The sequence below is a fragment of the Trachypithecus francoisi genome, unplaced genomic scaffold (genome assembly GCF_009764315.1).
Source record: "Trachypithecus francoisi isolate TF-2019V2 unplaced genomic scaffold, Tfra_2.0 Lachesis_group3, whole genome shotgun sequence".
Lineage (NCBI taxonomy): Eukaryota > Metazoa > Chordata > Mammalia > Primates > Cercopithecidae > Trachypithecus > Trachypithecus francoisi.
The window spans coordinates 105432799-105459328 of NW_022681468.1; the positions used below are offsets into that span (position 1 = coordinate 105432799).

Genomic DNA, 26530 nt, shown 5'->3' on the forward strand with positions numbered 1-26530 from the left:
AATAAAAGACTCTTTAATAAGGGAGGCTGAGGTGGGAGGATCACCTGAGCCCAGGAGGTTGACGCTGGAGTGAGCTGAAATCATGCCACTGCATTCCAGCCTGGGTAACAGAGGAGACACTGTCTACAAACAAAAAAAAAAAAGAAAGTTTAAAGTTTAATAGACTATTAATCATATTAAGTATAAAGTGAATCAAATATTCCAAATAAAAGGCAAAGTCTTTCAGACTGAATTTTTAAAAAATGAAGCTTACAAGAGACATGGTCAAAATAACGTAAGGCTAAAAGTAAAAGGATGAGAAAGACATAGAATTTTAAAAACCTTGAGAAACTATACCAATATCAGACAAAGACTTTAAAACAAGAAGTTTAGGCCGGGCGTGGTGGCTCATGTCAGAACTTTGGGAGGCTGAGGCGAGCTGATCACCTGATGCCAGGAGTTCGAGACTAGCCTGGCCAACATGGCAAAACCCCATCTCTACTAAAAATACAAAATTTAGCAGGGCATGGTAGTGCACGCCTGTAGTCCCAGCTATGAGAACTGCTTAAGCCCAGGAGGTGGAGGTTGCAGTGAGCGAAGACTGTGCCACTGCACTCCGGCCTGGGTGACAGAGGGAGACTCTGTCTCAAAAAAAAAAAAAAAAAAAACCCCACAAGAAATTTAATTAGATTTAAAGTGAGACAGATTGTAAAGATAAAGAAGCAAATTCAATAAAAAAAAAAATCCTGGCCGGGCGCGGTGGCTCAAGCCTGTAATCTCAGCACTTTGGGAGGCCGAGATGGGCAGATCACAAGGTCAGGAGATCGAGACCATCCTGGCTAACACGGTGAAACCCAGTCTCTACTAAAAAATACAAAAAACTAGCCGGGCGAGGTGGCAGGCGCCTGTAGTCCCAGCTACTCAGGAGGCTGAGGCAGGAGAATGGCGTAAACCCGGGAGGCGGAGCTTGCAGTGAGCTGAGATCCGGCCACTGCAGTACAGCCTGGGCGACAGAGCGAGACTCCATCTCAAAAAAAAAAAAAAAAAAAAAAAATCCTAAATTTGAATGTACCTAATGATACAGTCCCAAAATAAAGAAGAAAACTGACGGAATCAAAGGAAACACATTCTCAAGCATACCCTGAGATTTAAATCTACTTCTTTTAGTAACTGATAGGACAAACAAAAAGCAAATCAATAGACAGATATATAGAAAATTTGAAGATTATTACTATATATTCCTTTCATAAATACAGTATTCAATTTGTTGCACAGATACAGGACTATTCAGGTTTTTCTGCATATAACAAATAAGAATACACTTTTCTCAAGTATACATGAATACTTATTAAAACTACCGTATGGGCCAGGTGAGGTGGCTCATGCCTGTAATCCTAGCATTTTGGGAGGCTGTGGTGGGTGGATCACCTGAGGTCACGAGTTCGAGACCAGCCTGGCCAAACACGGTGAAACCCCCGTTGCTACTAAAAATATAAAAATTAGCAGGGCATGGCAGCACGTGCCTGTCATCCCAGCTACCCGGGAGGCTGAGGCAGGAGAATCGCTGGACCCCAGGAGGCGGAGGTTACAGTGAGCCGAGATCGTGCCACTATACTTCAGCCCAGGTGACAGAGCGAGACACTGTCTCAAAAATAAATAAAATAAAATAATAAAAATAAATAAAACTACCATATGCTGGGCCAAAGCAGATATCAACAAATTTCAAAGGGCTGAAATGATACAGAATATATTTTCTGACTACACTGGAATTAAGCCAGAAATCATCAAGAGCAAGATAAGAAGAAATCCCAAATATTTGGAAATTATCTACAATCTATGAGTCAAAAAAAAAAAAGCAAAAATTAAAAATTTTTAATCAAATGATAATGAAAATACACATATCAAAAACTGGAGGGGGAAGGGTGCTGGGAGGAAAAATACAGACTTAAATATATGCATTCAAAAAGAATATAGGTTGACCTTCTAAAAGTATGTCAAAAAGTCACAAAGACTAATAAAATAACTCCAGCAAATTAAAAGCAAAGAAAGGAAAGGAAGAAAGTAATAAAGAAAAAGGCAGAAAGTAATGAAATGGAAAACATACTATAATACAGAAAATTAATAAAGCCAGAAGTTGGTTCCCGGAGAAAATTAATAATATAAACTCTTAAACACTGGGGGGAAAAAAAGGAAGTATTTCTAACTTTTGTATGAAGATAATTTTGACAATTTCATTGCAAGAAACAATATATAGAGAGACTAATTTCTCTCATTCAGTAGTCATAAAAATACTTTAAAAATTCAGCAAATTAAATCCAGTAATATATAAAAAGGATAATGCATAACAACCAAGTCTGATTTACGTAAGGAATCCAAAATAGGTTTAAATTGGAAACTCAATTAATGTAGTTCACTATATTCACAGAATAAGGGGGGAAACTGTTATCATTACCTAAAGAAAATAAAAAATAAAAAAATAAAATAATAAAAAAAATAACTTGGTTCCTCTAAAAGAAAGCAAGAAAGGAAAAAAAAGAAACAAAAAACAGATGTGACAATTTGTGAAAACAAATTGCAAGATGGTAAACATAAACCCAAATATATCCATTGCACAAATTTACATTAAATGCAAGTGAACCAAACAGTTCAGATAAAAGACAAAGTCTGTCAGACTGGATTAAAAAACTATTGGTGGCTGGGTGCGGTGGCTCAAGCCTGTAATCCCAGCACTTTGGGAGGCCGAGACGGGTGGATCACGAGGTCAGGAGATCGAGACCATCCTGGCTAATACGGTGAAACCCCATCTCTACTAAAAATACAAAAAACTAGCTGGGCGAGGTGGCGGGCGCCTGTAGTCCCAGCTATTCGGGAGGCTGAGGCAGGAGAATGGTGTAAACCCAGGAGGCGGAGCTTGCAGTGAGCCGAGATCACGCCACTGCACTCCAGCCTGGGTGACGGAGCAAGACTCCGTCTCAAAAAAAAAAAAAAAAAAAACTATTGGCATATTCAACATCATTAATCATCTGTGACATGAAACTTAAAACCACAATGAAATACGTCCTCACACCCACACAAATGGCTAAAACTACAAAAATTGACAATACCAAGTACTGGAGAGGATATGGGCAACCAGAACGAACTCTTATGTCTCTTCACTTTGTTGATGAGTGTAAAGTGTTACAACCACTTTAAGGGACTGTTTGGCAGGATGGCAGGATCTACTAATGCTGACCATATGCACACTCCATGACTTAGCAATTCCACTCATCTATATCCAACAGAAACGTTTACATATGCATACCAAATCACATGTACAAGAATGGCCTCAATGGCCCCCAAACAGAAACAATCCATATATCCAACAACAGTAAAATGGATAAATAAATCATGGCACAGTCATATAACAGAATATTACAAAGCAATGAAAAAGAATGAGCTACTGCCACACTCAACCACATGGAGGAATCTAACAGGCATGTTAAGAGAAAGAAGCCACACATAAAAGAATATACACCGTATATATAATTTCCTTTATATAAAGTTTAAGTATGGACACAACTAATTTATAGAAGACAGAAAGTAGTCACCTTTCAGAGGGAAATTAGTGACTTAAAGGGTCATGACAAAGGCTTCTGGGGTACTAGTACAGTAGGATAAATTAGTTAAATGAGTATGTTCACTTTATTTGTTCATTTTACTATATGGATGTTAAACTTTAATTTCAAAAGTTTGTTTAAAAAAAAACCCAAACACTGATTCTTATCAGCAAAAACAAAAACAATCTTGGAGAAAATTGGAACAAGTATAAGTCAGAAAGAAAAACTGGAATATATAATATACAAAGAATCAATGTAAGATAAACCGGTAAAAAAAAATTTGAACACACCAACAGAACAACAAAAGACATGAATAATGTAAAGGAAAATAAAAAGGCCAATAAGCGTAATGAAATATAATTCAGCCAGGCACACTGGCTAAGAGGCTAAGGTGGAAGAAGCACTTAAGCCCAGAAGCTCATGGCCAGCCTGAGCAACATAGCAAGACTTCACTGTAAAACTAAAATAAAATCGAAAAATAAAAAGTAATACAATTCACAACAATCATGAAATAGTGTTAAAAATAAAAACCATATGATTGTCTCAATAGACATGGAAAAAGCTTTCTATAAAATCCAGCATCTCTTCATGATAAAAGCCCTCAACAAACTAGGCATCAAATGAATATCCCCAAAATAACAAGAACCATCTATGACAAATCCACAACCAACATCATGCTGAATGGGCAAAAGCTAGAGGCATTCCCCTTGAGAATTAGAAAAAGACAAGGATGCTCACTCTCACCACTCCTATTCAACATAGTACTGGTAGTCCCAACTAGAGCAATCAGGAAAGAAAAAGAAATAAAATGCACCCAAATAAGAAAAGAAGTCAAAACTATCTCTCTTCACAGATAATATGCTTCTATACCTAGAAAACTCTTAAAGATTTCATCAGGCTGGGTGTGGTGGTTCATGCCTGTAATCCCAGTGCTTTGGGAGACTGAGGCAGAGTGGATCACCTGAGGTCAGGAGTTTTGAGACCAGCCTGGCCAACATGGTGAAAACCCGTCTCTACTAAAAATACAAAAAGTAGCTGGGGGTGGTGGCAAGCACCTGTAACCCCAGCTGGAGGCTGAGGTAGAAGAATCTCTTGAACTTGGAAGGCAGAGGTTGCAGTGAGCTGAGATCACGCCACTGCACTCCAGCCTAGGCAACAAACAGCAAAACTCCATCTCAACAACAAAAAAAAAAAAAAAAAAAAAAAAAAGTTCCACCAAAGGCTCCTGGAACTGATAAAGAACTTCAGTAAAGCCTCAGAATATAAAATTAATGTACAAAAGTCAGCATCATTTCTATACACCAATAACGTTCAAACTGAGAGCCAAATTATGAATACAATTCCATTTACCATGTCCACACAAATAATAAAATACCTAGAAATACATCTAACTAAGATGTATTTCTAAGATGTATTTCTATCAGGTATTTTTACATCCATACATCCTGGTTAGATGTATTTTTACTAAGTAAAAGATCTCTACAAGGAGAACTATAAAACACTGCTGGAGGAAATCACAGACGACACAAACAAATGGAAAAATGTTCTATGCTCATGGATTGGAAGACTCAATATCATTCAAATGACTGTATTGCCCAAAGCAATCTACAGATTTAATGCTATTTCTATCAAACTACCAACATCATTTTTCACAGAACTAGAAAAATATTCTAAAATTCACATGGAACAACAACAACAAAAAAGCCTGAATAGCCAAAGCAATCCTAAGCAGAAAGAACAAAACCGGAGGCATCACATTACCATTGGGTTTCAAACTATACTATAAGGCTACAGTAACCAAAACAGCATGGTATTGGTACAAAAACAGACACATACACCAAAGGAACAGAAAAGAGAACCCAGAAATAAAGCTGCAGACCTACAGCCACCTGATCTTTGACAAAGCTGACAAAAATAAGCAATGGGGGAAGATCCCTCTATTCAATAAATGGTACTGGGATAGTTGGCTAGCCATATGCTGAAGAATGAAACTGGACCCCCACCTTTCACCATACACAAAAATTAACTCAAGATGGATTAAAGATTTAAAGTAAGATTTCAAACTGTAAGAATCCTAGAAGAAAACCTAGGAAACACCACTCTGGACACTGACCTTGGGAGATAATTTATGACAAAGTCCTCAAAAGCAATTGCAACAAAAACAAAAACTGACGAGTAAGACATAATTAAACTTCCTAATTAAAGCTTCTGCACAGTTAAAGAAACTATCAACCCAACAAATGGACAACCTATAGAATGGGAGAAAATATTCACAAACTATGTGTTTGACAAAGGTCAGATATCCAGGAGCTATAGGGAATTTTAACAATTCAATAAGAAAAAAAAACCTCTTAAAGTGGGCCAAAAAATATGAAGACATTTCTCAAAAGAAGACATACAAGCAGCCAACAAACATGAAAAAAATGCTCAACATCACTAATCATCAGAGAAATGCAAATCAAAACCACAACGAGATACCATCTCACACTCCTCACTCCTCAGAATGCCTATTAAAATAAATAAATTTAAAAAACCAGTTGCTGGCGAGGCTACAGAGAAAAGGTAATTCTTAGTCACTGATGGTGGGAATATAGACAAGTTTAGCCATTGTGGGAAGCAGTCTGGAGATTTCTCAAAGAACTCAGAACTACCAAGGTCGGGCACAGTGGGTCATGTCTGTAATCCCAGCACTTTGGGAGGCTAAGGCAGGTGGATCACTTCAGGTCAAGAGTTCAAGACCAGCTTGCCCAACATGGCGAAACCCTGTCTCTACCAAAAAATACAAAAAGTAGCTGAGTGTAGCGGTGGGCGTCTGCAGTCCCAGTTACCTGGGAGGTTGAGGTGGGAGAACTGCTTGAACCTAGGAGGTGGAAGTTGCAGTGAACTGACATTGTACCACTGCACTCCAGCCTGGAGTGAGGCTCTGTCTCAAAAAAAAAAAGAAAAAAGAAAAAAAGAAAAACGCACAGAACTACCAGTCAACACAGCAATCCCATTACTGGTTATATATCCAAAAGAAAATAAATTGTTCCACCAAAAGACACATGCACTCATATGTTCATCACAGCACTACTCATAATAGCAAAGACATTGACTCAACCTAGGTGTCCATCAATGGTAGACTGGGTAAAGAGAATGTGATACATACATACACACCCATGGACACACACACACCACAGAATACTACACAGCCATAAAAAAGAACAAAATCATGCCTTTTGCAGCAACATGGATGCAGCTAGAGGCCATTACTCTAAGTGAGTTAATGCAGAAACAGAAAACCAAATACCATATGTTCTCACTTGTGGAAGCTAAACATTGGATACAAATGGACATAAAGATGGAAACAATGCCACTGAGCACTGTTAAAAAGGGGGAAAGAGGAAGGGACAGAAGTGGGAAAAGAGTTGAAAAACTAACTACTGGATACTATGCTCACTGCCTAAGTGATGCTATCAATTGTACCTCAAACTTCATCATCACATAATATACCCATGAAACAAATCTGTACGTTACCCCCGAATCTAAAATAAAAGCTGAAATTATTTTTTAAAAAATTAAGGGTTAGGCGCAGTGGCTCATGCCTATAATTCCAGCACTTTGGGAGCCCGAGGTGGGCAGATCACCTGAGGTCAGGAGTTCGAGACCAGCCTGACAAATATGATGAAACCCTGTCTCTACTAAAAATACAAAAATTAGCCAGCTTGTGGTGGTGCACACCTGTAATCCCAGTTACTCAGGAGGCTGAGGTGGGACAATCGTTTGAACCCGGGAAGTGGACACTGCAGTGAGCTGAAATCGCACCACTGAACTCCAGCCTGAGCAACAGAGGGAGACTCTGTCTCAAAAAAAATAAAAAATAAAAAATAAATCACGAGACTTTTCTTTCTTTTGAATCAACCTGGCCATGATTTAAAGGCAGATAATAGTCAATTATGATATGGGTAATGAAAACAGGTCATAAGTGGTCATGGAGACTCAAAACAGATCTGATTTTAACCAGAAGCATCAACCTTAAGAGTCAAACAGGGGCTGGGTGTGGTGGCTCACACCTGTAATCCCAGCACTTTGGAAGGCTTGAGCCCAGGAGTTCAAGACCAGCCCAGACAGGATGGTGAGATCCTGTCTCTACAAAAAAAATTTAAAAATTAACTGAGCATGGTAGTGTACACCTATAGTCCCTACTATTTGGGAGGCTGAGGTGGTAGGACTGATTGAGCCTGGGAGGTGGAGGCTTTAGTGAAATGTGTTTGTGCCATGGTACTCTAGCCTGGGCAACAGAAGGAGACTGTCTCCAAAAAAAAAAAAAAAAGTCATAAAGATCTGTCATAATTTGGGGCAAGGCACTCAACCTCTCCCAACTTCACTTCTCTAACCTACACAATATGGATAATATAATTTTGAAAGGCTTAAATGAAATCATACATTTGCATATATGTTTGTCATGTGATTAGTACTGAATAAATAACAGCTTCTTTTCCTCTCTGGCACAGGGAGACTGATAAACTTTTTTTTTTTTTTTTTTTTGAGATGGAGTCTCATTCTGTCGCCCAGGCTGAAATGCAATGGCATGATCTCGGCTCACTGCAACCTCCGTCTCCTGGGTTCAAGCGATTCTCCTGCCTCAGCCTCCCGAGTAGCTGGGATTACAGGCGCCCGCCACCATGCCTAATTTTTTTGTATTTTTAGTAGAGACGGGGTTTTACCATGTTGGCCAGGCTGGTGTCGAATGCCTGACCTCAAGTGATCCACCTGCCTCGGCCTCCCAAAGTGCTGGGATTACAGGCGTGAGCCACCATGCCCAGTCCTGACAGACTATTAAAACAGTTTCAAATAGATTTTGGTGAATTTATACCCTTACCTGCTGCAAATTCCTCAATTGTCATCAGTGGGAACCGGATTAAGGAAAGTGCTTTTCCTAGAACTTTTTGTTTATTCCCAAAAGTCACAGGTAATTGTTGTCTCTGACATTCTGCTTCTGCCCAGCGTACAACAGCTCCAAAAAGTCGACTTTCTCGAATACTGAGTGTGTCTCTCTCTAGAACTGCACAGAGTGTATCTACAGGCAAAATACAAAATAAACCCAATTAGAAATACTTTAGCTCTCTAACCAAGCAATACCAACAGACATAGTTATATTAAGTTTTCAGATCTCAACAAAAAATAGGTTAGACACTTAAAACTACAGACTTTAAACTTTACAATACAAATAATTAATGGACTTAAACTCAAAAGTGTTCCACAAAAATTAGTTTAACAATCAATTGGCTGGGCGCGGTGGCTCAAGCCTGTAATCCCAGCACTTTGGGAGGCCGAGACGGGCGGATCACGAGGTCAGGAGATCGAGACCATCCTGGCTAACACGGTGAAACCCCGTCTCTACTAAAAAATACAAAAAACTAGCCGGGCGAGGTGGCGGGCACCTGTAGTCCCAGCTACTCGGGAGGCTGAGGCAGGAGAATGGCGGGAACCCGGGAGGCGGAGCTTGCAGTGAGCTGAGATCCAGCCACTGCACTCCAGCCTGGGCGACAGAGCGAGACTCCGTCTCAAAAAAAACAAACAAACAAACAAACAAAAAAATCAATTTATTACTTACCATACATGCAATATTAGATATAGTACTCTCCTTATATATTTATGCCATTTATCAAGTAAACTCAACTATCCAGAATAAGATTAACAAGCCACAGAAAAAGGTTCCAAGTTAATTACATAAATTCTTAAAGTCTACAGATTATAATTCATTCATTCATTCAGTAAATACTTATTATTAAGCACTCACTATGTGCCAGGTACTATTTGGCACTGATATATCTTTTTTTTTTTTGCGGGGGGAGGGATAGACAGTCTCATTCTGTTGCTCAGGCTGGAGTGCAGAGGCACAGTGTCGGCTCAATGCAACCTCTGCCTCTTAGGTTCAAGCAATTCTCCTGCCTCAGCCTCCTGAATAGCTTGGATTACTGGCATGGGCCACCATAGCTGGCTAATTTTTGTATTTTTAGTAGAGACAGGGTTTCACTATGTTGGCCAGCCTGGTCTCGAACTTCCGACCTGAAGCGATCTGCCTGCCTCAGCCTTCCAAAGTGCTGGGATTACAGGCGTGAGCCACTGCGCCCAGCTGGCACTGATATGTCACTGAACAAAAAGTTAAAAATTCCTGCCCTCATGGAGCTTACCTTCTAATGAGAAGAAACACATTAAATAAACACAAGTAAATTAGAGTATCTTAGATAATATACGTGGATAAATATATCAGGTTAAGGAGAATCAGAAATGCAGTTTAAAATAGGAAGGGACCAGGCATGGTGACTCATGCCTGCCGTCCCAGCACTTTGGGAGGCTGAGACAGGAGCATGGCTTGAGTCCAGGAGTTTCAGGCCAGCCTGAGTAATATAGTGAGACCTCATCTCTACAAAAAAGTTTTTAAAAATTAGCCAGGCATGGTGGCATGCAACTGTAGTGTCAGCTACTCAGGAAGCTGAGGAAGCAGGGTCACTTGAGCCCGGGAGGTTGAGGCTGTAGTGAGCCATGATCATGCCACTGTACTTCAGCCCAAGCAACAGAGAGAGACTGTGCCAAAAAATAATAAAATAAAATAAGGTGGTTTAAGCAGTCTTCATTTATGCCAAGACTTGAAGGAAGTGGGGGAGTAAGCCAAATAGATCCCTAGAGGAAGAGTATTCCAGGACTAAAAGTACAGAGGCTCTCATATGAAAGTGTGCCTGGCATATCTGAGGAATGGTAAGGAGGCCAACGTAGTGGAGTGGAGTGAGCAGGATGGAAGAGTAGCAGGCAAGGAGGCCAGAGGCTGTGGGGAGCAGGGGCAATCATGCAGCACCCTGTAGATCATTTGGCTTTTACTCTGAGTGACATGGAGAATGCCTGGAGGGTTCTGAGTTGTCACATTTTATGTTCTGAAAGGATCGCCCTGGCTTCTGTGTTGAGAAGAGGCCATAGTGGAGACAATTTATCAGTTGGAGGCTCTTGCATCGATCCAGGTCAGGGACGGTGACCTGGACAAGGGGGGGTAGGAGTAGAAGTGATGAAACTGATCATATTTGGAATATATTCTGAAGGAAGACTCAATTAGATTTCCTAACAGATTGGATGTGAGGTGTGACTTAAAGAGAGGAGTCAAGAGTAGTTATATATAGCTTATGCACTGGAGGGATGAGGGTAGCATCAACCAAGATGGGAAAGACCACAGAAGGTGCAGGTTTGGGGTGGAGAAAGAGCTGAAGTTTCATTTTAGACATACTAAGTTTGAAATTCCTATTTGACATCCAAGTATAAACGTCATGTCTGTACCTCAGGTCCTCACTCAGAACGCTTTTCCTCTTATGATAGGCAAAATTAAAATAAGCTCAGTTACTTTTAAGTTCTAGCAGCCCAGAAGCAATAAGTTCAGAAGAGAAAGGGGCTTTAGAGGCTAATATGCTAGAATGAAATGATAAACTGCAATCTAACAGGGATAGAGAAAAGAGGAAATTTGTGAAAAGAAGACGTTAAGCACTCGAAAAGAATAGCAATCAAGGGTCTTATAGAGTTTTTTTTTTAAAAAAACACTTCACAGACCTGAGGGTTTTACTGTACAATACTAATGTAACTGATACTTAGTATGAATAATCGCGAGAATCCTAAATTATATTCGGTATATATTGTTTAACAGGTAGGTAAAATAAAATGTCTTAGATTTCTCAAAGGGTCAAAATAAATACCCCAGTTCGACAGCACGCTATCCACGTCGACTTCAACCCCACTCTGCACGCCCGCCTGCCTGTGCCCACCCACACCCACCATGGCCACAGTTCAGCAGCTGGAAGGAAGATGGCGCCTGGTGGACAGCAAAGGTTTTGATGTATACATGAAGGAGCTAGGAGTGGGAATTGCTTTGCGAAAAATGGGCGCGATGGCCAAGCCAGATTGTATCATCACTTGTTATGGCAAAAACCTCACCATAAAAACTGATAGCACTTTGAAAACAGCACAGTTTTCTTGTACCCTGGGAAGGAAGTTTGAAGAAACCACAGCTGATGGCAGAAAAACTCAGACTGTCTGTAACTTTACAGATGGTGCATTGATTCCGCATCAGGAGTGTGATGGGAAGGAAAACACAATAACAGGAAAATTGAAAGATAGGAAATTAGTGGTGGACTATGTCATGAACAATGTCACCTGTACTAGGATCTATGAAAAAGTAGAATAAAAATTCCATCATCACTTTGGACAGGAATTAACTAAGAGAATGACCAAGCTCAGTTCAATGAGCAAATCTCCATACTGTTTTTTTTTCATTACTGTGTCCAATTATCTTTATCACAAACATTTTACATGCAGCTATTTCAAAGTGTGTTGGATTAATTAGGATCATCTCTTTGGTTAATAAATAAATGTGTTTGTGCTAATAAAAAAATAGTAATAAATACTCCAGTTCCTAAAAAAGGACAGTTCTAGATGGATAGGAAAATCTCTAAAGAACCTAGATAACATAGGCACTTCTATGAAATATCTAATAGTTATACTTTATATTAAATTTAAATAAAAATAAGTATGCTATACTTACACACAACAGAAATCAATTAAAGCATTAAATATGATTACATTATCCAGAAATACATAACAGATAAACATTTCTTTAAATACTTTTCTACAATAGGGGCAGGCACAGTGGCTCACTCCTATAATCCCAGAACTTTGGGAGGCCGAGGCGAGTGATCACCTGAGGTCAGGAGTTTGAGACCACCCTGGTTGGTCAACAGGATGAAACCCTATCTCCACAAAAAATACAAAAATTAGCTGGGCGTGGTTTACAGGCAGGCGCCTGTGTAATCCCAGCTACTCGGGATGCTGGGGCAGGAGAATTGCTTGAACTCAGGAGGCAGAGGCTGCAGTGAGTTGAGATCACACCATTGCACTCCAGCCTGGGTGATAAGAGCAAAACTCTGTCTCAAAAACAAAACAAACAAACAAACAAAAAAAACTTTTCTGCAATGGTCTACACATGCTAAGAGCCAAATGTGTGCTTAATATCAAACATAAGTAATATCCTAGCAAAGGTATCAAAGTCCCAGACTTTAATAACATGTTAAAAATAAACTAGTTACACATAATTTTTTTTAAAAAAATCAAACTTTAGTATCTCTTATGGTAGCTAAACGGATGAGTATAAACTATGGCACCAGCAAGCCCTTTCACAAGTAAATTAAATGCAATCAATATGCCACAATACTTGTCGGATTAAGAATATACAGTGATGACAATATTTAACCATTTGATGGAAAACCAGAAGACTTTGAACCTACATGTCTCCACTTGGTATGCTAATAACTTCTGCAGAGATAAATACATAAACTTTATTACTAAAAAAAAGTACATCATACTACCCTTGGTGTAAATTCATTTTGTTCTATCAACATGATAAATTATCTTCTTCCTTTAGCAAAAGGCTGTAAGAAACAGTATCTCTTCCTCCAGAACACATATTCAAATCCCAGAGAAGAAAAAACATCCTGAGAATATAAGACAGCTATAAAAAGCTCCTGAAGCCAGCCCTTTCTTTCAGTTCCCAGTCTTCTCTTGAATTACCAATTTCTGGGGCTGGACATAATAGTTCACACCTGTAATCCCAGCACTTTGGGGGGCTAAGGCGGGCAGATGGCTTGAGCCCAGGAGTTCGAGACCTACCTGGGCGACATGGTGAAACCCCCTCTCTACCAAAATAATAATAATAATAATAACATTAATAAAAAATGTTTTTTAATTAATTACCAATTTTTAACAAGCACATTTGAAACAAACTAGTCTATGGGGTAGAAAGACAAACACGTAAGTCTTCTACTGGCAGATGTGTTAAAGAAAGAGGTTAAAGCTGAGAACCAAATAAAGATCAGAAAAAAACAGCAGATTGTTTCATAAATGTAACACAATACTGAATTTTCATATAAACAACTGTGAGTCAAATCAAATGACCAAATATTTATTGGGCTTCTACCCTGTACAAGGCACATACTTCAAGATTAGCAGGCTCCAACAGCATGCATAATTTAAGAGCTATTTATAAGGTGTACATTACCCAGATGCAAGCAGTAAAACTTCAATGACAACAGACTGAAGAACAAATTAAGCATTTGACAGCCCCTAACAGGAAGGAAATTAGGATTACGTAATGTTTCATTAACAACTTGGGCAGTGTTTAGGGCTCTCAAATATCCAGTAACTCAACAGACACCACATGCAGGTGCTGGGGAGAATCTGATTTAGTCCCTGTCCTTCAGTATATTATAAGCAGTGTATTATCTGTTCCCAAGGTACTGTGCAATATACAAACGAACAACAGGATGTTAGAACAGAGGAATATACCAAGCATCACGGAGGAGGGTGGGGTATCAGCTCTCAAAAAATAAGTCATGTGGAAGTGTTATTTTAGCCAAGATCTTAAGACTGCGTGAAAGCCAGCCAAGATGGGAAGAAAAGGCATTATTCTAGACACAACCAGTCAGTCCAGCTGATCAACAAATATCAGCTGAACATGTACTAATATTCTTCTGTCTTTGGTGCTAGTGATACACTTGTACACAAGACAAAGTCCCTGCCTTCAAGGAGTTTACAATCTAGGAGAGAAAAGCAGACAATCAACATATATATATACACACACAGAGACAAATACCTAGATAAGACTTTCAGAGAGCAATGTGTATTACAAGGAAATTAAATCAGAGTAAGAGTAATGGAACAGAGATTGCTTAGGGGAACACAGTATCTAATTAAGTAGGTCTGAAGTCTCAGGTCTCCTTTAATCTGAGATGCAAAGATTCAGGGGGAGAAGGATTCTAATCAGAAGGAATAGCAAATACAAAAGAATGGAATATAAATAATCCTGGCCAGCATATATGGGACTTGAATTAGGGGGAGAATGGTAGGAGACAAAGTCAGATGTAGGTAGTGACTTCTAGCTATTTACCAAAGATGTTTTCTCTTCTTCATGAGGTGTGACTAGTCTGCATCTCCTGGCTTCCCTAAAAGTTAGGTGAGATCTTGCAACTGAATGAGACCAATAAAATAACAGTGAAAATGTAGGTGCTATATCAGGGTCAAGGCTTTTAATACGTGGGTATTTTCCCTATCCACACTTTCTCCCATCTGCCAGCAAAACACAGATAATAGCTAGGCTCCAGCGAATGACAGAACAACAAGACAGAATTACCTATTGACTATAATACTCCCTTGGTCTGTTATATGAGTGTGAAATCAACTTCTTTTGTGTTTGAGGCAGTCTGCACTTTTGGGTCTATTTCTTACCACAGCCTAGACTAACATACCCTGACAAATACAAGGCCTGATTTCACAGGGCCCTGTGAGCTTTGATAAGGAATTTAAATTTTATGCAAATGGAAATGGGAAGACACTGGAAGCAAGGAAGTTATATGGCCTGATTTTTTACTTATAAAGATCATTTTAGCTGCCATGTAGAGAATGGAGTGTATGGGAGCAAGCCTGAATGAAAGGACAGATGACAAGAGACCACTGCAATTATCCAGGTAAAAGAGAATGGTGGCTTAGACTACATGGTAGCCATGGATATGGTAAGAAGTGGTCAGACTCAGGATACATATTCAAACTAGAGCCATGAGCATCTGCTGATAAGACCACATGTGGGGTATGAGAAAGAATAATCAAGAATAACTGGAGCGTTTAGCCCAAGCAATCAGGTTCATGGTGGTGTTGCTAAGGAAGACTGAAAACAGTTTGAAAGGAACAGAAGAGACCTAACAGACAGTGAGGGGAATCAATGGTTCTCCTTTAGCTGTTCTGTTTCAAATGCCTATAAAATCTCCAAATGAGGATGTCAAGTAGACAGTTGGGTATATGAGTTTGTAGCCAAGAAGAAGACAGGGATTGAAGATACCTATTTTGGGTTATCATCATAAAGATAGTATTTAAAGCCATTGGCCTGGATTAGATCTCTCTACTCTCCTACAAGACAAAATGTACGTCGTTAGCCTATCATTAGATGGTCCTCTATCACCTGGGTTTAACCTGCCTTGCACCTCCTTCCTCTTACACATTTATACCTGAGGTTCTACTTGCCCCTAATGCCCTCCCCTCTCCATTATCCAAATACAGTAAGTCCTCAATGTATGGGTTCTTGGAAACTGTGACTTCAAATGAAACAATGTCTAACGAAAGCAATTTTGCCGTTGCTTTCTGATGAGCTGATACAAACAAGAGTTAAGTTTTTACGGCTTATTTCTGGTCACAAAAATACCACCAAGCTTCTAAATACTCAAAGCACTTCTAAATTAAACAGTGAAATAAATGTGAGCTATACATACATTTAAGAAAGATTAATAAAGACAAGAAAGATAATCATTTACCCAATTTTTGGTGAATCAGTGAGTGACAGTGGTCATAGCGGCGGTGGGTTAAATCCAGAAGTAAACGTTTACAAAGTGAAAATTTTGAGGAGCACCTCCCACACAACGCAGTTCAAAATCAAGTAACATAGTGGGCTTCCCGAGCGCTTTCATACTATGTCATTTATCATCAAACGTTTGTATGATTATCATATACTTTACAAATTTTGACTTGATAAATCATTTTCCAATCCACTTATTCCAGGTCGACTGTAGCTTTAACTTCTTACTTTAACACATCTGCCAGTGGCTTGGTACAGGCAGGAACCAATCCCACACAGTACGTTATTTCATCACAGGGCACACTCACATACACTCTCGTCCAGACTGAGGCCATTTAGACATACCAAAGAACCTAACATGCACATCTTTGGGATGTGAGAGGAAACTAGAGTGCCTGGAGAAAACCACGAAGATATAGGAGAAGATGTAAACTCTATAGATAGTGGCCTTCCGCCAGGAGTCCACGTTTTTCTTATCAACATTATAATGAAACGACATTATTCAAGGACCTACTGTACTATCCATTCCTTAAGGCTCATATCAGAACCTCCTCTGTCAAAATTTTCCAAACACTACTGTGATCTGAAGTAATCACTCTATTTTCTGAATTTGCATAGTAATTATTTTCTACATATCTAATTTAGAAAAGACAGAAATCACGTTTTACCATATGCCCTCTCTTGTTTTTTTTTTTTTTTTAATTTTTATTTTAAGTTCAGGGGTACATGTGCAGGTTTGTCACACAGGTAAACTTGTGTCATGGGCATTTGCTGTACAGACCATTTCATCACCCATGTATTAATGCCCTCTCTTCTAAAAGCGTTTTAAATCTTAATTTTCAAATATTTGTTCCTTGATTCTCCAATTAAACGTTTCCTTAACAAGACAACTCGCCTCTTACTCTTTTTTATATTTCCTGTGGACTCTAGAATAATGCCATGCATATGGTGAGCATTCAATGAATATTTGATTTGAAATCTTTTAACAGGCAATGAGGTAGATAAGACTTTTAGAAATATTTTCCCTAAAACAAAAGAAAGCAACACTCTTAGAGAGACTTCAATCATTTGGGAAAGCCACTAATTTAAAAACAGCTCCTTCTCCAACAAGGCTGACAAGGCATTAACTGTACTTAAAATGTAACAATTTACTTCATAGTGAACTTACCTATATCAATATCAGTAAACCCTTCTGCACTTATTGCATCCATTGTGCTTTTGTCTATTGTATCTAGACAAAGACTAGCAAGCTGAGGTTCATCAAATAATCGAGCCTAAACATACAAAGAGATAGTTATTTAACTTTCACAGTTATTTTACCTTCAGGCTGTACATATTTGAAGTTAACATTGTCAACAGTTATAACTGCTAATTATGTAAAAATATTTACTTGAAATACAGTGATAATGTTTACATATTCTTAAAACTTTTCATTCTACAATCAGAAATGAAAAGCTAAAAACACAAATGCCCTGCTGAGATAAGAACAAATTCACATTACCAATACCAACCCTGTTATTTTTATTTCTGTGTGCTTATATGTGTGTGTTTGTGTATACAGCCTATTTTCTTATACATTACTTATTCTGATCCTTAATGAACCCTTTATGTTAGATAAGGCTTACATTATTATCCCATTTTCAGAGGTTTGGAGACGTACAGTGACTTGCCTAAGATCATCTAGTTAAATACGTTGCAAAGCTAGGACTTGAATCTTATAGTCTTTTCACTAAACTATAATATCAATTGTCAAGCACAACAGTACAAATATCAGATTTTCTCTTCCATTGCCTGTTTTGATTTTGAGGAGAGAATAGGATACAAGAATTTTAGAGCATGAGAGCTCTGGGAACCTAAGCAAAATTAGGTCTAATAACACAAGAACAAATACATAAATTCACATGATGGAATATTATACAACAATGAGAATGAACAATCTACAACTACACAAACCAATATAAACAAACCACACAAACCTAATGATGAGCAAAAAAGCCAGAATATATAATGAGCAAGAATATGTACTGTATAATTTCAGAAGAACTAATTTTGGCTTTAAGATGTTAGAAGTCAAGCTTACAATATGTGCTTTATCAATACGTATGTTATAATTTAAAAAAAAAAAAGTCTATACGCAGGGGGAGTCCAAGTCAAATTCAAGCAAGGTTTTTAAAAAGCCGAAACACTGAAAAAGGAGGTATGATGATAAGCATGCCAATGACCAGCCTTTCATGACTCTTCATTTAATTTTAAAGTAAAATTCATTTTAAAGTATCCAATAATTCAGATACTACTGAACAACTGATAAATATCTAAACAGTTACGTGTTTCATGGGGGAGAGAAGAAAACATTAAACACATTGGCTTTAGATTTTTTTAATTTAAATATATTTTTAAAATTTTATATATATATTTTGAATTTAAAACATTTACACATAATATAAAATATGTATAGAATACTCGAATATATTTGAAAATGCACTTCCCTAGATTATACACTGAGCCTGTTTACAATAATTTGCTTTGTCAAATTTTAAATACATTTTAGCACTAAAGAAAAAAATTGTATTAATAAATATTAAATCTATCTCATGCAATTTTCCCTCAAAGTAATTTTCATTCGGAATTTCCTTTTTTTTTTTAACTGTACCTTTTTTGTTTAGACACACAAACACTTTGGAATTTCAAATTTACAGAAAAGTTGTAAAGATAGTGCAAAGAAAACCCATATACCCTTTATCCAGATTTATCTATTTAAATATTATTTAACATTTTGCCTCATTTATTACTTTTTTTTTCCATATATATGTATATACATCTATCTGGGAGGAGAGACTAAACTATTTGAGAGTAAGTTGCATAAGTCATGGCCTTTACTCTCTTTTTTGGCAACAAGGTCTCACCGTCACCCAGGCCAGAGTGCCGTGGCACAAGCTTGGCTTACTGCAACCTCCACCTCCCAGGTTTAAGGGATTCGCCTGCCTCAGCCTCCTGAGTAGCTGGGACCACAGGCGCATGCCACCACACCCACCTAATCTTTGAAATTTTAGTAGAGATGGGGTTTCATCATGTTGGCCAGGCTGGTGTCCAACTCCTGACCTCAAGCGATCTACCTGCCCAAAGTGCTGGGATTAAAGGCATGGGCCGCTGTGCTTGGCTTTTGTATTTTTTAATAGAGACAAGGTTTCACCATGTTGCGCAGGCTGGTCTCCAACTTCTGGGCTCAAGCAATCCGCCCATCTCGGCCTCCCAAAGTGCTGGATTTTTGGCGTGAGCCACCAGGCTTGGAGGGCTTTTACTCTTAAATTTCCTAAGATTAAGGATATTCTCTCACATAATCACAGTAATTAACTTTGATAAATTTAACATCAATACAGTATCTTTATCTAATCCACTGGCTGTATTTCAGTTTTGTCACTTGCCCCAACAACGTTTCTTTTTTGTTGTTTTCGTTTTTTGTTGTTTTTTTTTTTAAAGACAGAGTCTTGCTCTTGTTGCCCAGGCTGGAGTGCAATGGCACGATCTCGGCTCACCGCAACCTCTGCCTCCCAGGTTCAAGCAATTCTCCTGCCTCAGCCTCTCAAGTAGCTGGGATTACAGGCACGCACCACCACACCCAGCTAATTTTTTTGTATTTTTAGTAGAGACAGGGTTTCTCCATGTTGGTCAGGCTGGTCTTGAACTCCCGACCTCAGGTGATCCGCCCACCTGGGCCTCCCAAAGTGCTGGGATTACAGGCGTGAGCCACCACGCCCAGCCCAACAATGTTTTTTAATAACATTTTTCCTTTTATTACACAATCTAGTCTAGGATCATACTTACACATTTTCAAAGTATGAAGCAATACATTTTTATAAAGTGAAATTCTAATATCAACAGATTTTTTTTTTTTTTTTTTTGAGACAGAGTCTTGCTCTGTCGCCCAGGTTGGAGTACAGTGGCACGAATTTGGCTCACTGCAAGCTCTGCCTCCCGGGTTCATGCCACTCTACTGCCTCACCTCCCGAGTAGCTGGGACTACAGGCACCCGCCACCTGGCCCGGCTAATTTTTTTTGTATTTTTAATAGAGACGGGGTTTCACCGTGTTAGCCAGGATAGTCTCGATCTCCTGACCTCGTGATCCGCCTGGCTTGGCCTCCCAAAGTGTTGGGATTGCAGCATGAGCCACTGCACCCAGCCTCAACAGATACTTTAATTGGCCAACTCAAATATATTTTTAGTTGGTGTTTATATAAAAATTTATCTTTCACTCTAGGAAAAACAATTTTTTATAAAAGCTTTCTTATTCAGGTTAACAAATGTCTATCACTCCTTACACAGGCAGTATCAAATTTCCGATGGAATCTATAGCTGCTATTTAGGGTAAAATAAATTTTCTTAAAACTGACTTTGATTTTGGCACTATCTCTGATAACACTTCATAAAAAGTGTTTTTCCCTCTATAAATCATGCTGGTACAGTATACTGGCACTTTGTTTTAGAGAGAAGCTTGCAAAGGCCCTCTTAAGTAAATGAACACGCTCAGTTCAAATGACTCACTTGGCAGGAACAAGAAGTTTCACATGACAATTCATGGGCTAATTTGCATGACCCCACCAGTGAAAAATGTAATGTAATATTGGAATCTCAGACCAACAAGATACTGAAAAGTTCTTTTTTTCTCATAGTGACACCTGTTAACCCTTGCTACTCAAAATGTGCTCCAGAAACACTGGTGTCATCTGAATGCCTGTTAGAAATGTACTCTGGGGCCCTATTCTGGTCCTACTGAACCAGAATCTGCATTTTAACTGCCAAAGTTTAGTTTATTGGTTTCTGAATTTATATCTCACCTTTAAAATAAAAGTAGTTAAGTGATTGTCTCTACATACATTAAAACTGCTTGGACAATAAAGAATCTCATGAGTATCAACTTATTTACTAGATTTTCATCACAGATTCAAAAGAGGAAAAAATAGAGATATCACTTATCAGTTACATGACTTTGGTCAAGTTACTTCACCTCTCTGTGCCTCAATTTCCTTACTTAAAAATGGTGGTAATAAGAAAATCTTTACTTTGAAAACCTACACCTCATGAAGTTATCGTGAGGATTAAATGAATTAATGTACACAAAGTCCTGAGAAAGGTGCCCGGCATACAATTATCTCCCAGTACATTCTGCTATTATCAGTATCACTAAACCTGAACAACTGTTGATTTTACGTGAGACCTTAGTTTTACCACGGCTGTCTAGTAATAAGATGTTAACTTCTGTAAGCTTCCATTTTTCATCTTTAAAAAGGGGATAAGGCGAGGCATGATGGCTCATGCCTGTAATCCCACCACTTTGGGAGGCCAACGTGCGTGGATGACTTGAGGTCAGGAGTTCAAGACCAGCTTGGCCAACATGGTGAAACCCTGTCTCTACTAAAAATAAAAAATTAGCCAGGCATGGTGGTGTGCCCCTGTAATCCCAGCTACTCGGGTGACCAAGGCAGGAGAATTGCTTGAACCCGGGAGATGAAGGCTGCAGTGAGCCAAACTGCACCACTGCACTGTAGGCTGGGCAACAGAGTGAGACTCTGCCTCAAAAATGAAAGAAAAAAGAAAAAAAAAAGGGATAATAATATTAAACTACATCATCACAGCATCATAGTGAGGAGTAAGTGCTAAAAGACAGGTAAAGGGGATAATTTGGTGTCTGGCATACGTGGAGTTCTATAATTACGTCCAAGAAGATATGACATCAGAATGTTCTTTCTTCTGTAACTACAAATACTTAATGACAGAAGATGTTTTTAAAAGGTACCAAACATTTTCTTTTTTTTTTTTTTTGAGACGGAGTTTCACTCTGTCGCCAGGCTGGAGTGCAGTGGTGTGATCTCAGGTCACTGCAAACTCTGCCTCCCAGGTTCAAGCAATTCTCCTGCCTCAGCCTCCCGAGTAGCTGGGACTACCGGCACATGCCATCACGCCCAGCTAATTTTTATATTTTTAGTAGACATGGGGTTTCACTCTGTTGGCCAGGATGGTCTTGATCTCGACCTCGTGATCTGCCCACCTCGGCCTCCCAAAGTGCTGGGATTACAGGCATGAGCCACTGTGCCCGGCTGGTACCAAACATCTTCTAAATGATAGAATGAACACTGAACTGGGAAACAAGAGCTCTGGGCATGGCCCTACCTGGCCTATGAGGGTTTGGAAAGGCAGTTAATTACCCCAGGTTTTAATTTTCCCAATTGTAAAATGAGAGGGTTGAGCTAGGGGCCATCAGTGATTATTTCCAGTACTAATATCAAATGGGGTATTTTATCACCTTAGAATTTTAAAAACAATTTTTACATAGGATTACAACATTGTCTAAAAAGAAAATAACTGTTTATATACAAAGTATAAAGCTCAGATTACACATATATAACAAATGCTAAATACTATATGTTAAGGACTGGTTAAAGGTTCCACAGTTGTGTTCAGTTTGTAAAAATTCATTAGACTACACACTCAGAATACGTGTAATTTTCTTTTTTCAAGACAGGGTTTCCCTCTGTCACCCAAGCTGGACTGCAATGGCGCAGTCTCGGCTCACTGCAACCTCCACCTCCCAAGCTCAAATGATTCTCCTAACTCAGCCTCCCAAGTAGCTGGGGTTACAGGCATGCGCCACCATGCTCGGCTAATTTTTGTGTTTTCAGTAGAGACTGGGTTTTGCCTTGTTGGCCAGGGTGGTCTCGAACTATTGGCCTCAAGTGATCCGCCCACCTTGGCCTCCCAAAGTGCTGGGATTAAAGGCTTGAGTCACCATACCCAGCCACAATCTATGTACTTTTCTATATGGATCCCATGCTTAGTGAAAACTTAAAAATGTCAGAAAAAGAATATTTCATATAAATCTAAAACTTTAACTTCTCCAGGAGTGGATCAGCAAGTTTCCAGATTACAGGTCCAAAGATCATTAATCTTAGAACTTTTCAGGACTTGAAATATTCCATCTTTATTCTAGATCCAGCAAAATTTGAGAACGAACACATTCATAAAATTTCATGCTATCATACTCTCAATCATAAGCAGAAACAATACTGGATATCAATCTCAACTCCAATCCTAAATAGCTATCTAACCTTGAATCACGACACCCCACTTATATATATATATATATATATGTGTGTGTGTGTATATATATATATATATGGCTTCAGCTTCTTCACTTATACGATCCAGCACCGTATTAACTCTAAAACGCTTTTTTTGGAGATGGAGGCTCGCTCTGTCTCCCAGGATGTCCACCCCGCCACCCTGATTCAAGTGATTCTTCTGCCTCAGCCTCTTGAATAGCTAGCTGGGATTACAAGCCCATGTCACCATGCTGGGATAATTTTTGTATTTTTAGTAGAGATGGGGTCATGCTGGCCAGGCTGGTCTTCAACTCCTGACCTCAAGTGATCTACCTGCTTCAGCCTCCCAAAGTCTTGGAATTACAGGCGTGAACCACCGTGCATGGCCTCTAATACACTTTTCAATTCTAAAATCTTATGGAGCCGATATATTTCCCCAATTTGTATTACAAAAATAATAATATATACTTTAAAATTATAATCTAGAATTCTCCAGGAAATATTAAACACCCATATATAGTTTACTCAAAATTTTAAAACTACAATGATACATACCTCAGCTACATTTACTTACCTGAGTAAGTAACATAAAGGCATTATCTGCCCTAAGATGTTTGGTGAGAAATTCCACACAGTGTGCTTCCAAAGCTGGGACTGCATATTTCTTGGCAGTATAAAGAGTGGTCATAACTGTTTCTGGACCAATTTGAACTTCATCTGAATATAGAAATCTGGAAAGCAATTGGCACATTTGTAGAGATGATCGGTAATGTTTTAGATAAGCTATCCATCAAAGTTAAATTTCTGAGGAATATTTATTTATATTTTTACTATTTTATATTTTCATCGATCCATCCATCCATCCATCCATCCATCCATCGACAGGGTCTTGATCGATGCCCGGCTGCAGTGCATGGCTCACTACAGCTTCAACCTCTCTGGCTCAAGCCATCCTCCCACCTCAGCTCCCCAAACAGCCGGGACTACAAGTTTGCACCACCACACCTGGCTAATTTTTTATTTTTTTGTAGAGACAGGTTTCACCATATTGCCCAGACTGGTCTTAAACTCCTGGGCTCAAGCCATCCTCCCACCTCAGCCTCCCAAAGTGCTGGGAGAATATTTTAAAACATAATGAGCAAACTGAAAAATAATCTGAAATCAGTATTACAACAGAGAGGCATAAGAATGATATAATGGACTTTGGGGACTCATGGGGGGAAGGGTGGGAGGGGAGTGAGGGATAAAAGACTACATACTGGGTACAGTGTATACTGCTCAGGTGACAAGTGCACCAAAATTTCAGAAATCACCACTAAAGAGCTTATCCATGTAATCAAAAACCACTTGTTCCTAAAAAACTATTGAAATAAAAATAAAAATAAATCTGCATCAGTCTTTGCAATCTACAGGGCATTTGCACATACATCTCATTTTATTCTTACTTAATCCTGAGGATTATTAATATTATTACTTAATCATGAGACAAATCTATGTCTCCAAGCCATCCTCAGAGTTCTTTCTAGCACCCCACTGCTCCTTAGGACAACAGTGGTTCACTTACCTTTCCCTCATCAAAAGATGTTCACTTAAGTAAATCTGCAGGTGGCTAAAATTGCATCTCTAAGTGTTAAAATATTCATTGATTTCTGATAATAGTGCCTTCTTATTCTGGGCATCTTTTAACCTTCCATCGTTATCCCAGAATTAGCATAATGACCACAGATTAGAGTACTGGGGCTTGGGAGGAATAAAGCAACTTAATATATTAAATGACTCCATCTTGCTATGTACTTTGTAGTATTTAGGTCCAATTTTTCTCTAAAAATATTATCTAGCAGCCCAATGTTGCCTTCCTCCTAGTTCACTGCTTCTAACTGGTAGGTCGAGAGATAAATCAGTTTTATAGAACTGAGAAAAATGGGGGAGGGTGAGCATCAGGATAAATAGCTAATGCATACTGGGCTTAATGCCCAGGTGACAGGTTGATAGGTTGATAGGTGCAGCAAACCACATTGCCACATGTTTACCTATGTAACAAACCTGCACGTGTACCCTGGAACTTAAAATAAAATTAAAAACAAAACAAAACAAAACAGACCGAGCACGGTGGCTCACGTCTGTAATCCCAACACTTTGGGAGGCTGAGGCAGGTGGATCACCTGAGGTCAGGAGTTCGAGATCAGCCTGGTTAACAAGGTGAAACCCAGTCTCTACTAAAAATACAAAAATTAGCTAGGCCTGTAATCCCAGCTACTCAGGAGGCTGAGGCAGGAGAATCGCTTGAACCTGGGAGGCACAGGTTGCTGTGAGTCGAGATCATGCCACTGCATGCTGGCATGGGCAACAGAGCTAGACTCCATCTCAAAAATAAATGAATAAATAATAAAAAAAAAAAAGAAATGAGAAAAAGCTAAGATTCTCAGTGAAGACCTGGGTGGTTCTTGTTAAACTATACTTGAACTTGTGCATATCATCTTTAGGTCTCTTTCTGTGGCTCCTCAGAAACCCTTGTGCTTACTGCCCAGTTCTCAGCTACACTTAAGATAGCTGAGGCTACCAGAGAAGTACGGCATTAAGAACCATTATTTCGGCCAGGTACAGTGGCTCACGCCTGTAATCCCAGCACTTTAGGAGGCCAAGGTGGGCGGATCACGAGGTCAGGAGATCGAGATCATCCTGGCCAACATGTGAAACGCCATCTCTACTAAAAATACAAAAATTAGCCGTATGTGGTGGCGCGCACCTGTAATCCCAGCTGCTCAGAAGACTGAGGCAGGAGAATCACTTGAACCTGGGAGAAAGAGATTGTAGGGAGCCGAGATTGCACCACTGCACTCCAGCCTGGCAACAGAGCAAGACTCCTTCTCAAAAAAACAAATAAAAAATAAAAAATAAAAAAAAAGAACCATTATTTCTTTTTCTTTTTTTTTTTTTGAGATGGAGTTTTGTTCTTGTTGCCCAGGCTGGAGTACAATGGCATGCTCTCAGCTCACTGCAACTTCCGTCTCCCAGGTTCAAGTGATTCTCCTACCACAGCCTCCCGAATAGCTGGAATTATAGGCGCCCGCCAACACACCTGGCTAATTTTTTGTATTTTTAGTAGAGATGAGGTTTCACTATGTTGGACAGGCTGGTCTCGAACTCCTGACCTCAGGTGATCCACTTGCCTTGGCCTCCTAAAGTGGCAGGATTATAGGTGTGAGCCACCGTGCCTGGCTTTTTTTTTTTTTTTTTTTTTTTGAGAGAGTCTTGTTCTGTCGCCCAGGTTAGAGTACACTGGTGCAATCTCTGCTCACTGCAACCTCCACCTCCCGGGTACAAGAGATTCTCCTGCCTCAGTCTCCCGAGTATCTGGGATTACAGGAGTGCTCACCATGCCTGGCTAAATTTTGTATTTTTAGTAGAGACAGGCTTTCACCATGTTGGCTAGGCTGGTCTCGAA

General features: G+C 39.2%; 2 protein-coding genes and 1 long non-coding RNA gene across 4 annotated transcripts in view; 2 read left to right on the plus strand and 1 right to left on the minus strand.

The window, feature by feature from the left end:
- BTBD1 (BTB domain containing 1) overlaps positions 1–26530 on the minus strand; it is a 55780-nt gene that overhangs the window by 17930 nt on the left and 11320 nt on the right. For both annotated transcript variants that reach the window (XM_033189153.1, XM_033189154.1), the window contains exons 2-4: positions 23660–23816; positions 17159–17264; positions 8437–8634 (exon numbers count right to left, since the gene is read on the minus strand). In XM_033189153.1, the coding sequence (XP_033045044.1) occupies positions 8437–8634; positions 17159–17264; positions 23660–23816 (461 nt within the window). The remainder of the gene's footprint in view (positions 1–8436; positions 8635–17158; positions 17265–23659; positions 23817–26530) is intronic.
- On the plus strand, positions 1890–24469 carry LOC117070274. The gene is made up of 3 exons (XR_004431852.1): positions 1890–1901; positions 3836–3843; positions 24354–24469. It is a non-coding gene; the product is annotated as an uncharacterized LOC117070274 (long non-coding RNA).
- Positions 11374–11988, plus strand: LOC117070273 (fatty acid-binding protein 5-like). The gene has a single exon (XM_033189155.1). It carries the CDS (start codon positions 11374–11376, stop codon positions 11779–11781), a length of 408 nt encoding a protein of 135 aa, XP_033045046.1. The 3' UTR covers positions 11782–11988.

Bases quoted from the DNA above. Each gene is read 5' to 3' on its own strand.
- LOC117070273 (XM_033189155.1), top strand. From the start codon at position 11,374: ATGGCCACAGTTCAGCAGCTGGAAGGAAGATGGCGCCTGGTGGACAGC.